At 43.1% G+C, this 13492-nt stretch overlaps 1 protein-coding gene across 1 annotated transcript in view; it reads left to right on the top strand.

The window, feature by feature from the left end:
- TBX15 (T-box transcription factor 15) overlaps positions 1–13492 on the top strand; it is an 89692-nt gene that overhangs the window by 67705 nt on the left and 8495 nt on the right. The window contains exon 7 of the mRNA XM_053934898.1: positions 5570–5667. Within this exon, the coding sequence (XP_053790873.1) occupies positions 5570–5667 (98 nt within the window). The remainder of the gene's footprint in view (positions 1–5569; positions 5668–13492) is intronic.

Here is a 13492-nt window from a genome sequence, read left to right as displayed (position 1 = left end):
ATGTGGAAGGCATTAATAAGGTCCTAGCTCGGTGAATTTGGACAGTTTCCTGAAAAGGTTGGGAATTGCTGATCTCTGTAGTTCATTGATTTAAGAAAGGGCAGGAAATTGCTACACGGCTGCAGCTGTGGGGAGGGCTCAGTAAGGCTCTCTGCTGATGTAAAGAGGAATTAAAATCTTTAAGGTATTACACATCAAAGGGAGAAGCCTGAGGCTTTAGGAAGAAAAAAACAGGCAAAGGTATTTGCAAGCATATATAGCAGTCAGGCGCCTGCCTCACAAGCAGGGGTCTGGCTGCAGTGGCACTGCTGCTGTCAACTAGGGGAGGACACAAATACTCAGCTGCCTCCTTCCCAGAGGACACACACACAGATATTCCCATAGGAGGGAGGAAAGCACTGGTGTCCAAGCTGTGTGTGGAAAGGACTTTCCAAATGGGACATTTCTTAACTGTGCTGGATGGCTTCTCTCTCCCTTGTGAATCTGTAATCTCATTAGGATCACTGGTTGAAAACCAATTGTGACACACTGCAACTTCCCACGTCCTTCCCACCGCTTGTCAACTGCAGTGCCTCAGACTGTGGCTGGAGAAGGTCCCACTGAAAATGTGGGTTTCCTTTGCAAAAGAAATTGGGTAATTTGAAGAAAGGCCATTTGTGAATCAGGCAAGTGAGTAGTACATGTTCAAGAGGTTTTATGTATAAGGTCTTAAAAGAAAAAATCAAGGTGTGGCAGCAGCAAGAGACAGAATTCTGAGGCAGCTCCAGGACATCCTATTCCAGAGACATTAGATACTGAGCCATGGTTAGAGTTTGCCAGCAAATGATGGAGGAAAGAACTCTCAGGGAAAAAACAGCGCATAGTGGAAGAAAAGGAACTCTTAAGCTGCTTCTTTCTTAGGACATTTCCTTTCTGCTTTATGTTGAGGCTCTTCCATTAAATGGAGATGGATATTTTTACTCCACTTATTTATTGTCATTGTTTCACTGTTGTCTCCTGCTGCAGAAATTGTGGAGGTGACTGTTGTTTTTAAAACTGGCTTCCATTTTGGATCTTTCACTCCCATCAGCTTGCAGCCTGCCCCTTTATTTCCTTATGACTCCCTTCATCAGTGCAAGAGACTGCTAAAACCCTGCTGCTCTGGGGATACCCCATCATGATGTGACTGACTGTATCCATATGGGGGAGCAATCTTTTCCCAGATCCTTTCTTGGATCTCTTTCAGTTATTTTCATGAGTGTCTCTCTCCAGACCCTACTGCCTCAGTCTTTGAGCTGGGAGAAGGAGCACTGAGGTGTTTCAGAGGGAAGGATGGAAACAGCTCAGCAGCTTGCTAATGTTAAGCAGTCTCTGAGCATTCAAACCATGTTAAGTAATGAGGGTCAGGAATCTAACCATGAGCCTTGTTGGACTGCAGAGGTAGCCTGTGTTTGAAGGTCAATCCTAGTTCCTGTTAGAGATTCCCTCTATCTGATTTTTGGGCCTTCTTCACTTTTTGCAAAAGCACATAAAGTATCTGTAGAAATTCAACAAGAGAAGTTCCTGATGTTGAAAGAGAAGTTTCCTGGTGGTGAAAGGATACCCACATAATGTATGAATAAGGTGGGTTATTACTTGGTTGCTTTCCTGAACTTCAAGAGATTGAGAAAGCAGTTTTTGACATATGGAGCTCAGTTAGCCAAATGTTTGGGTAGTGAGGGTGCAGGTTTAATGCCACAGAGGTTATTTTTAGAGACTGGGTAAAGTTCATCTGAAGTGGGATGCTTGCAGAAACTCCTTATCCAGAAGGAAACCAAAATGGAAAACACTCAGGAAACTCAACAGGGTGATGGAAGAAAAAACCCTAGGCTGAAGGAAAAACCAGCACTTTCCTTTCAGATGTGGGCAGCTGAGGTGAATAAAAGTTGTTTGTTTGGAAATACTCTTTGAGCTTTGTCTAGGATAAGAGAGCCAGGAGAACACTTGGAGCCAATAGCTTGGCTTCCCCAGCAAATAATGAAAGGATGGCCTGAATCCTATGTGCAGTGGGAATGGCAAGACCAGCCATATGGAATGGATTATGGAGGTGCACAGATAGCTCGTTTCATTTTTCAGACAATGGAACTGTTTCATTTATTGCCTATTATTAAAACTTTATAGCACTAAAAATAAAAGAATGAATGAAAAAGAGAGAGCAAATTTTGGATACCTTTTAAAGGACTGACCTTATTAAAAAAATGCTGGCAGTGAGACCTCTTCTGATACTTTTTTTTTTTTACTTCCTTCATAAAGAGGGTGTGAGAGGGAAGGGTTTACGGCCTGATAGATATTTTGAAGTTAATTTTTCAGTGCAGTTCCTTGGAAGAGAAAGTAGATGCCACATGGATAATGTTCAGCACACTTGGTATCAGCAACCCTCAGCAAAGGCCCTCCAAATTTCCTGGCATTTCAGAAACGCTAAAAACAATTATTTTTTTGTCAACATTTATTATTGTCCCAAAATGTCTCTTCATTGGCCAGATGGGGATCCTTTTCCTTGTTAGGGGGTGGAACACACACATAGAATGGCACTCCAGTATTTCTGCTGACTAGGAGAGCACACCAATGTCATAAATTGCTATGGGAGAGACAGTTATCAGAGTTGACAGGGATTAAATTTCTTGATTCTCACCTCATCACCTCAACATTTTCTTTCAAAAATAAGACTACATCGCAGACAAAAGAAAGAGTGGGGCTAGGGTTGTAAAATCAGTACACAAAGGTGGTGTGCCTTCTCACCAAGAGCTGTTTTTAGCATGATTGTTTGGTTTTCCTCTGCAAGGCTCCATGCATAGTGTGGTAGGTGCCTAGCAGGTTAGCACATGAACATGCGGTCTCATGGATCTTGTCTGGTACCTGGAAGGATGTGAAAATTCAGTAAGGAGGTCTTCTGCTTAGAAGCTATTTCAAAAACAGCCACAACATTTTTTTCTGCATGAAGAAAAAGAGCCCCAAAACCCAGAAACCAAAGATAAAAAAAAAAAGAAACCCACAAACTAATGGGGAAAAAAAGGTTGGTCTAGTACATAGAGGCTTAAATCTGTGTGTAGAAGTGGACATTAAGTTTGAGCTCTGTCACCCACATGCTCAGAGAGGATGTTTTATACACATGTTTAACACGTACAAACTCGTGGGGAGTAAAGGACTCACATTTGGGGCAGGAAGAACCAGCTGTGGAGTTTGATATTCATTCTTTGGGTGACACCACGCTGCCCTCAGCATTGCAGGGCAAGGCCACACTGTTGCTGCCAGCAGTCACAGTGTGGAAAGGGAAGGGCAGCAGGAGCTGTGTTCAAAGCAAGGGGGCTGTTGTAGAGCTTCTCCCCCGGAGCAGGAGGAGGTAGGTCCCTGTTGGTGTTGGCAGCTTTCCTTCCTCTGACAAACAGGGCAGGAATAGAGCAGCTTTACAAGCTGCTCTGACACTCTCAGTGCTGCCATTTACCCTCTATCAGCTCACAGACACAGTCAAGTCCAACCTTTGAAAGAATATATTATTCCCAATTTACTGTTTTATTTCTTCTTTTTATTATGTCCTGGATATTCTCTTTTTTTCCTTTTCTTTTAGAAGTAGAAATTATATGGTTCCTTTGAGAATTGTATTGATATAGGGAAAAGTGTTAAATGCACAGCTAGAAACTTTGAATCGTGAGTCAATTGCTGAGCTGATAATGATGTAAGCTGCAGGGAGAGGCAGGGGTAATAGCTTTAATCTGCTTTTAGTGTCTCCATGAGCCACCTTCCATTAGGGACTGGATTTCACTGGAAGGGAGTTGTGAGAGCTAGAAGCCCAGTGCTGGTGCAGAGTGGGGTTGTGTACCTGGGGATCTAATGACTGAGCCAGACTGTGTGTTCACTGCTCTCAGTAAGTTGGCCTCCCTGCTTCCCCACACAATCCTGTGGCAGACACAGAGCAGCTAGAGTAGCACAGCTGGAACTTTCAGTCTGCATTTCTGATACATTACATGGTTCTAATCATCAAGGCAGGTCATTTCAACAACAGGTCTGGCTGCTTTGCAATTTGTTCAGGGCATTTTATGCCCCCTGGATATACAGTACCAGAAAGTCTTCCCTCAGTGTTTGGGCTGGGGATCATTTCATGAGGCTGCAAAAAAGGTACCGTTCTCTCCCTCGCTGTGTGTGTCAAGGAGCAGATGGAGTCTGAACATGTGTGACTTTCACACACAGGGAACAAAGGAAATCCTGGGGGTGGTGCCGGTAGTCAAAGGGCAGCTTTTGCACATAGAGCCCAGCTTAGCTGATGGGTTCAAATTCTGCCCTGCCTTGTTGCTTCTGAGCTCCATGAGCTGGCAGAGGCCACTGTATTAACCGAATAGTTTTGTTGTAATGTGCTCAGCACTAGTGTGAGACTGATATGCAGGGATGTCTTCTGTTTCTACTTCTAACAGCTTAGCAGCTAATAAACACCATGCAACAACCTCTCTTCTAAACCTCCTCTTAAAATATAGAGTTTGGTTTGCCAACTCCAATGTATTTAAAGCATCCAAGCTTCCGGGGAGACTTTGGAAAGTTAACTGAGTGAGTGGAGGCATGTGCAGAAAGACATTTTCAGAAGGAAAAGGCAGCTCCAGTGTCAGCTCAACATCTGATGAGCGGCTCTGGGGATGTTGTGCCTTTTGCATTGAAAGGGGATATGTTCTCACATTTGATGAAGAATCTCTACTGGTATTCAGTCAGTGCAAGGGCTGTAACCTACTGTAGGAAAACACTTGGGGGAAGGTGAGGAATGGGGAACAGAGTGGTGTACAGCTTCCACTGAGGAGAACATTTCCTGGGAAGAAACTCCAGTGGGTTTGATAACACACCTATGTCCTCACTGAGCCTGCGGCACTAAGAGACTTCCAGCAGAGCTAGGAGTTTGTGGTGACAACAAGAACAAATCTGAGACCCTAGCCCTTCAAGAAGAAAAAAATTCTCACTCAGTGAGTTTGGCTTTTTCTCTTTGATAAGTCTTTGTGGTGAGTTAGGGACCCAAAGCAGATATATCACTGACCCTTGAGAAAGAGCATCTTATGCATTTCTAATTGAAGTCCAAAACCAAGAAGATTCCCTTTTTGATGGCTTCTCATAGCACTTTGAAACAGTGTCCAGAACTGTGAAGTGGCAGGGAAAGGCAATTCACACAATCTCTCTGATTCCATAGTCTGAATCCCAGGCATTCTTTATTTGCAGGACAGCTTACATCCAAAAAGTGTGGAGGGCCATTCAATGGTAAACTGAGTATGCCTTAAGGAGCTGACAGTTGTGTGTCCCCTGGAAAGCAGACAGAAGGCTTGAGATTCTTGCTAGAAAGGAAAAAGGCATTTAGAGACTGTTAGGAACTTTTGAAATCCTGGGCTGGGGAAATTTCATTTTACTCTTGTGGTCAGCACCTGTGTGGGAAGACTCACTTGAGGAATTCACAGATGCCAAGGTGACCTTTCAGTGGCCGCTGGCAGCCTGCCAAGTAAGGTCAGAGCCGTCTTTCCTCAGCGCCTGTATCCCCAGCTGGTTGACATTCTTATTCACTCCTTCTTTTCTTTCCTTTGCACAGGACGGGGCTGGAGGCCATTATGGAGACCTACGCCTTTTGGAGGCCCCCCGTGCGCACTCTCACCTTTGAAGATTTCACTACCATGCAGAAGCAGCAAGGTGAGTGAACAAAGAGATGGCAAGAAAGAGATTGCTCTTTCTCCTGTAGAAAGAGCAGGAGAAGAGGGCATAAAAGCAGCAATGCACCTTGCTGTGTGTCCAGCAACTGGAATGTCACACACATTGTTGAGCTCTTGGCTGAAGTGAGAGAACACAGAGCAGAGAGGAGGATGGAAACAGTGGACAGGCCATGCCTTATGAGGTGTGATGGAATCGCTTGGGCTCCCTGATCTCCCAAGAGCTAGAGTCCTAAGAGCTAGAAGGAGGAGCAGGAAGGATTGTAGGGTTGGGCAAACCAGCCCAAGTACACAGCATGAGTTAAATCTGAAGAGAGCACGGAGACACTGAGGAAATGCTCAACCATGTCAGATACGTTTTTCTCCATTTACAGTCTACATTCGCAATTTTTATGCAAACACAAGGGGAAGCAGTGGGGTGGGGGCAGGATTTGCTCTCTGGAAGTTTTAGGAGACCAAGAATGTGTCTCCCTTTGGGGTCATGATACCTTGATTTCAAGACACAGTGGCCTTGCTGGACACACTTTCTGCTAGTAAGAATCTGAGAGGAATTATTGGATAGGCCAAGTGTTCATGCTGTGTCTTTTCATAGCTCCTGCCCTTTACATATCTCATTAGTTAAGTAGGGCTTTCATCTCTAGTTTCAGGCCATGTTGCTATTTTGCTTTTTGCAGAGGTAGGTCTTTCTCATTCACTTTAGTGCAGCTATTTCTAGTTAACAACAGTGATCACTGAGAAAGAGATATCAAGGCAGCAGCCTGATACTTTCTTTTTATTCCAACAAACATGCAAAAAAAGAAACAATTCAAAATGGTGTTCAAATGTGGCACCAGCAAAGTTAAGCCATCAAAACCAAATGTCTGCCCTATGTAGCAAATTCTCCAGTCTCTCACATTCAAGCTTGACATCACCCCCAAAACCTCTCTCCAGATCTTAAATCCACCTAGGGATGGATGGTGTGTTCTCCTTCAGATGCAGGGCAGCAGTGGTGGCTGTTGGGGTTGCCCATCACCGAGGCAGAATCAGAAGAGTGTCCAGCAGAGGAATCTCTTCTTGCTTGTTGACTGTCCCCCATGCCAGTTCCACATGCAATACCTCAGGGCCCAGGTTGCCTGCTAAATAATTTTTCTGATGGCACAGCACAGAAGTAGGACAGAGCACACTCCAGTTAGCTCTGTTAGACTCCCCATGCATGGTCTTTGCCTGACCACCTAACTCTTCTGGAATAGCACAGCATGGGGCAGGAAGGATTTCACACAAGCTCAGGGGCTTGTGTCGAGGAGCACTTGGGGTGGGGCACATGGTCAGAGATGGGTTAAAGCAAGGACTTATAAATGTTTTCATCACCCACCTAAATAGAAACATAACAACCTCTCCTCCTGGTCACAGTCACTGAAGCAGCCTCTCTCCAATGTCTCACCCCCTATTCGGGCTCGACTGTCTCCCTCCCCTCAGTTATCAGATAACATCCTAGTGGCAAGTCCAACTATTGCTTACGCGGTAAGGTAATATTAGGAAAGGAAAATATTTAATATATTTTTAGCTTGTTATAATATAGTTTGGCAGCTGAAAAGCCAGAAAGCAAGCCAGTACCCTGTAACCAGCCGGCCCTGTGCAGACCACCACCACTGCACCAGAGACAATAAAGCCTAGGGCAGCCCTTAACTGAAGATGTGTTCACAGGTTGATCTCAAAACCTAACAATTTGTTACAAAGAGGTTTTTGAGCTCTGTATTTAGCCATGTGAAATAATAAATCAGAAATATTCCAACCCTCATAGTGCTCATCTCTCCAGAAACTGCTGTAACAAGCTGTCCCCTGGTCTCAAAAATAGGTGCAAAGCTAAGGTACAAACATGCTCTATTTTAATTTCTGGCTGCTGGGACAGCCCTCTAAGTCAAGGACAAACATGCTAGTATGGAATCCTTAGAATTGCTGACAGAAAGAGCAAAAAATGCTGAGGTAGCTTTAAGCTACATGTGATTCCTCCCTGCAAATGTAAGACAACCAGGATATATCGTGCCCACATCTCTTCATCTCCTTGCTTTCAAGCACATGAACTGGGTGACAGGTGAGTAAATCACTGCTGTTTAAGAGCTGACATCAGCATAAGCTATTGAACTTCAGATCCTCTGAGACTCTACATGGATGTGACTTGCCCCAGAGTTTTTTCCTCCTGGAGCTTCAGCACTCTGAGCTGCATGGTGTCATCTCATACCCTTATATATTTATGAATTAGAAACTTTCAGGTTTGTTTTTTTTTTTTTTTAATAAACTGATATTTTAATTTCAGATCCCACTGGTTTCATCAAAACTGGGTGGATATGTGACATTTCTGAATAAACATTTGAGGAAATGCAAGCTTTCCTTTTATCCCCTGAAATGTTTGTTGGGAAATTGCATGGGGGCTACGGGAAACTTTTGGGACTAGATGTGTGCACTGAAGGTAAAGAGGAGTGAGTTCTTACTGCACAGAGACAAGATGAGGGCAGCAAGGGTGGCCACATGCCTAGGACTGATGAGGAGCAAGCCAGGAGCAAGCCTGTGAAGAGAGAGAGAGCAGATAAAACTACTAAAATAAAATACTGTCTGTGGTGATAGGAAAAAATACAGTAGGTTCCAGTTACATGAAGTTTAAGGATGTGCTGTAACAGTTTCCCTGTAGGAACTGTGGAATTCAGTTTTGATTTTCTAGAGACGGATCCATCCTAGTGTAATAGGAAAAATTACACTTTCTAGGGCAAAAGCTTGGGGCATCAGCAGCATAAATATGGTGTCTTCCTTGCTTTCAAGTTAAATTTTCCTGTGCTACCTGACTTTTCCAAGATAGTTTTGCCTAACAATTCCAACTGAATTATTTGGCCAGGTTAGAAATTTGACTGATAAAAATAACTATATAAATGTGACAATTTTTTGGAGAGCATTTAATTTACTGCCACATGTGCCAGTTTCAAAAAGCTATTGTGTGTATTCTGAAATGAGGAGCTGACTGATCTTAAAGCTGAGAAAAACTACAAATATGCCCTCCAGTAAGGACAATCCCAGTACTACCCTGCAGAGTCTGGTTCCAGCACTAACTTACCCAGAGCTAAAAAAATTAGTGCAGTTCCTAAGAGGTACAAATTGCAAAAATACTGAAAAATGGTCAGTAGTGATGGGGACAGAGGTAGCAAAGGCAATAGATATTGTTTGGTAACCTGCAAGCATGCAAACATGCTTCATTCAAGAGACTAAGTTTTCTGCTCTAACTAGATGTTTATCCCATTTTGTGGGGTTAAGAGCTAAGGACAAATTTCCTCTCATCCACCTTCTTCATAAATTTAATTGTTTTACAGGTTTTTATCTCCCCCTTCTGTGCCTCTCAAAGTGAATAGCATCAATCATTTAATTTTCCAGATTCTTAATTGTTTCTTTAAACACAAGTCTGCACAGAGTATTCCAGACACATCCATGTGATACAATTATCTAAAGATATTACAATTTTTTCCACATGATCCTTTCTGCCATTTGACCTACATCCTAATGCTTTGCTCATTTGTTTGGCCCAAGCTTTATGTGGAGCAAGGGACACACCAAAATCGATACTTGTGCTGGATGCAGCTGTTTCATGCAGGGATTGAATAACTTTCTAATCTGCACAACGATGGGTTTCAGCTGCCACGCAAACTGGAGGATTTGATGTTGCACCCAGTTGCAGATGCCTGGTGCAGCTGAATCTTGTGGTCCATGAGCTTTAGTTGCAGGTGTTGCATTGAAGGACAGCACATGAGCAGGTCCCTGCAGGTCTGTGACCTGAGTGGTCACCATGCTGTCCTACCAAGTGAAAGAACAATGCTTCTTCTCTAAGTGAAATCCCCTGGCTTGAGAACAAAACCTCTCTTTTGGAGTGCATAATCCAAAAGTATCTGCAGCTTCACAAGAGTGAACACCATGCTGGACACAATCACAGCAGATCTGCAGCCAGTTTTGAAAGAAAGAAATCCCCCCTGAGAAAAACCTTTGCACGAAATGTTCCAAAAATGGCAATCCAGGAGCAGCTGACCTTCTGGGGAATGGTGTCACCCACACTGCAGTCTACTTACCGCTGGTGAGAAAGGGGGCTTGGGGTTATTGAATACATATGGCAGTGAGACGTGCAGAAAGCCAAGAATCTATTGAAGCCTTTAATTGGAATATATTTTCAAAATTTAGATTGAACCTCATCCAGATTCTCATTATTAAAAATTTGTGGCTCAGTTTCTTGATTTTAAAAGGGAACATAAAAAAAAAAAAATAAGGGAGAGGAAAAAAGAAAATCAGAGTTCCAGTAACTCTGCATTATGTCACTAAGAGCAAAAAGAGCTATTGCTGGCTCATTTGTGATATCCAGTTTCCCACAGGATATTGTGATGAGCAGATCACTATCAGTGACTCTAAGTTTTGCAAGGACATAGAGACTAAAAAGGCACTGGGGCAATATTAGAAGAGTGATCAGTATCTAACCCTTCCTACAAAAGCTGATGACTTATCAAGAAATGAAATCAAAGGTACCCTGGCAGCTGGTAGGAAGAAGTACCTCCTAAGCAGAATTTCAGGACCAATGTGAGAGTCACATGATGTGATCTTTCACTAGGCTTGCAGCACATAAAAATTCACTTTGTCATTAAATTACTGTTTTGATGCATGAATAACAAATCCGCAAGAGTCAAACATCTTAAACTTGACTGGTCAGCTCTTAAGGCAGCTTTCCTTCCTAATGGGCTCTTTTCTTGAGTAAGTGCTTTTGCCAGGAACTCCACCAAAGGGTAGATGCAGTAGACTCAACCCCTTCTCCATCAACTTGAGCATCTGCGCTGATTTTGGACTGGAGGTAGACAGTAGAGAGTCCACCTCTTAGAGGGTCTGCAAAATTGGCATTAATGGTTCTTGAGATCAGCATTGGAAATTATCTACAAGGGAAAGAGGGGTGTGTTCCTTGCAGGTGAGACAGCCGGTGCTATCTCTAGAGCAGCATGCATGTACAAACTTATCAAACACAGGTTCCACTGTCTCCTTCCATGAGGGGAATATCTTAACCCTGCAGTCTTGTGTCAACAAGGATACGCACAAAAGGCTCCCTCTGCTCAGTGTGGAAGAGATTCAAATGTCTCATTTACTGCTGGAAAGGAACAATGTTTTCTTGTAGTAATGATGTTTCCAGACAGACCCTAAGTCTGCATGGGCTATCAGCAGATGTGAGACAGATACCCCAAGCTGAGATGTTGCTGCTTTTCCAGCCTCTCTGTCTGTAAACATTACCCTTTCTGGGCAGGCATCACCTCTGTCTTGCCAAAGTTTGTCTGTACTGTCTGTAACTTATTTAGTATAATACTCTTCCCCCTTGGGGGTGGTGCTCAGAGAGCTACCCTGATTACACTCATATGAAAACAAATTCCTGAATACACAAATGTGTACTGGTGTCAAGTGGAAGGAAGACTGAGCCCTCCAGAACTTCATCTGAAAGCATCACAGATGCCAGGAGGCAGAAAGAAGTAAATAACTGTTAGGATCCTTTTGGCTTTATCTGAGATTCTAGATCCCAAAAATAGTGTCTCCCAAAAGAGAGGAGCTGCTTACACCAAGGGAGGTTGAACCACCTACAAATTCATCTGATTGGCCCTTGCCTCCCAAAGGCAGCCATCAATTCTATCAGCAATGCCACCAGGATAATTTGGATTCTGCTTCCCTTTTGAAATCAATTGTAAACAGCCTAGGCTATTGGCAGAGGTCAGATAGCTGGGTGTGGACTCAATTATCTGCTTGATTCTTTTGACCTTGAAGAGGAGATTGGAAACAGAGTGGTTGTTGCCAGAGTTATTGGGATCAAGCACTGGTTTGGGCTACATACTTCAAATGGCTTGTAGATTGGCTCATTTAAACAAAGCACCAGGGAAAACACTGTTCCAGCTTCTTCTAGGTTGAGCTGCAGACAGTTTTCCTTTAGAGAAGGGACATTTTTGGTGCTCCACTGGAAAATTAAAATGCTCTCCCAGATGTGACACAAGAATCTGGAAGTCAAAGACTGTGCCACTTCCTGATGACCTGAAAGGAGCCTGAAGTGCTCTGTTACTCCAGAGAGGTGCTCACCCTGAGTTCCAGTGACTGAAGCCTCAATCTCTGTTATCTAGTGAGTGGTGATCAGATTTCATATGAATGACTAGAGGTGGGCAATGATACTTTGAAGATTTGAACAGCTTCCTAAGAGTAACACATAATTTTCTTATAGAATAGAAAATTACATGTTCCTTGAATTCTCCATAGTACTTCGATGTTTTTCCTCAGCTGTCTTGGTGCTCTGGATGTAGATGAGAGTGAAAATCACATCTCTTGAATCATACTCTTTGTCCACATTAGAAAAAAAGGTTGGTTTTTACCATTAGATCTTGAAAAGATTTTGTCTTGGAGCATGACCAAGGCAAGTTTTATCTCTAACTTTCTCACTGCTCGGTTTGCCTTGAAGAAATTTGTAAGATGTAAACAGAAATAAAGTATTACTCTGAGTTGTTCTAGATCTACCATTAATCCCAATGATTCTTGTAATTTGAGGCAAACTTATTTAAAAAGTCCTTCTCTATAATTTGCTAACCTTAACCAAAATTTCCTTTCATTACTCACTTTTGTGCCATACAGTACATACTTTCCCCCTTAAATCTATTGCTGTAATTATCTTTTTTTTTATGTGCTCTGTGAGCTCTATCCCAAAGAACTACAAAGCACTCTTTATATTTCCTCTACAACCCAGCAAATTGGCATGCAATAGGTTTTGAGTCTCATTTGGGCCTTTTAAAGATTTTACCAGCAGATTCATAATTTGATAATTGGCCAAGGGCTCTAGAGAGAAAAAAGGCAGTTACTCTGCTTCACTCTGTGAAGACAGAAATGGCTCTTATTGCCATGAAAGTGGGAAGTTTTCATTCCTAAAAATAGGGAAGGAGTGAAGAGAGAGTCCAGCATGTCACAGACCAGATGGCCCTGCCCTTTCTTGGTGAGAAGACAAGGAAAAGGCACAAAGCCATTTAGTTTTCCAAGCTGCTGAAGAGGGAACTCAGAGGGGTAGTAATGGTGATGAAGAATCTTTCAGTCCTTCTGAAGGTTTTAGGTTTGAATTTTGGAAAGCTAGGACTGGGAGCAGAGACCTTGGGCTGCCAGTTATACTTGCAAGGAAAAAGTTGATATGATAGGTGAGACCAGGAGTGACACCTGATATTGTGGCATTTAGATGTCTGAAGGCATCAAGCAGGACTGAGGCATGTGCTGGTTGAAGCAGAAATGGATCCAGGTTTGTACTACGCCTGGCTCCAAAAGGACATGAGATCAGATAGTTACAGTGGCACACTCTGGTCTCATAATCTATCTGTCAGACCACCTGGCAATCTGCACAAACTCTCCCTCCTGACCTCATTACTCCCTCAGATTCCCATCCTTGGGCAATTAACACATTTAATTTTTGTTCTGCCACCAAAGGTGAAGTGACTTGGATGGCAAAGAGTAAATGTCATATGCCGTACTTAGTGTGCATGTGAGTGGAAGTGCACAGAATGGTAGTAGGATTTACTTTTTTGTTCAAATTTGTTTTCCTGCATGCATGTCATTACATTTATTTGCTGTTGAGTCTGAGGATAGGACACTGCAAAACACTGGTCTTTCCTGTGCTTTAGAAAGACCCTGTACACATGTATCCAAGACTGTAGAGTCCTCACAAAAAACAGACCTTCCAGAAATGACTTGAAGTACATCTGCATGGGCAGGCTCCTCTGTGCTCCTTGCTGGCCAGACACATGCCAACTCCT

This window comes from Vidua chalybeata, chromosome 2 (genome assembly GCF_026979565.1).
Source record: "Vidua chalybeata isolate OUT-0048 chromosome 2, bVidCha1 merged haplotype, whole genome shotgun sequence".
NCBI lineage: Eukaryota > Metazoa > Chordata > Aves > Passeriformes > Viduidae > Vidua > Vidua chalybeata.
This window is presented reverse-complemented; position numbering and strand designations above follow the sequence as displayed.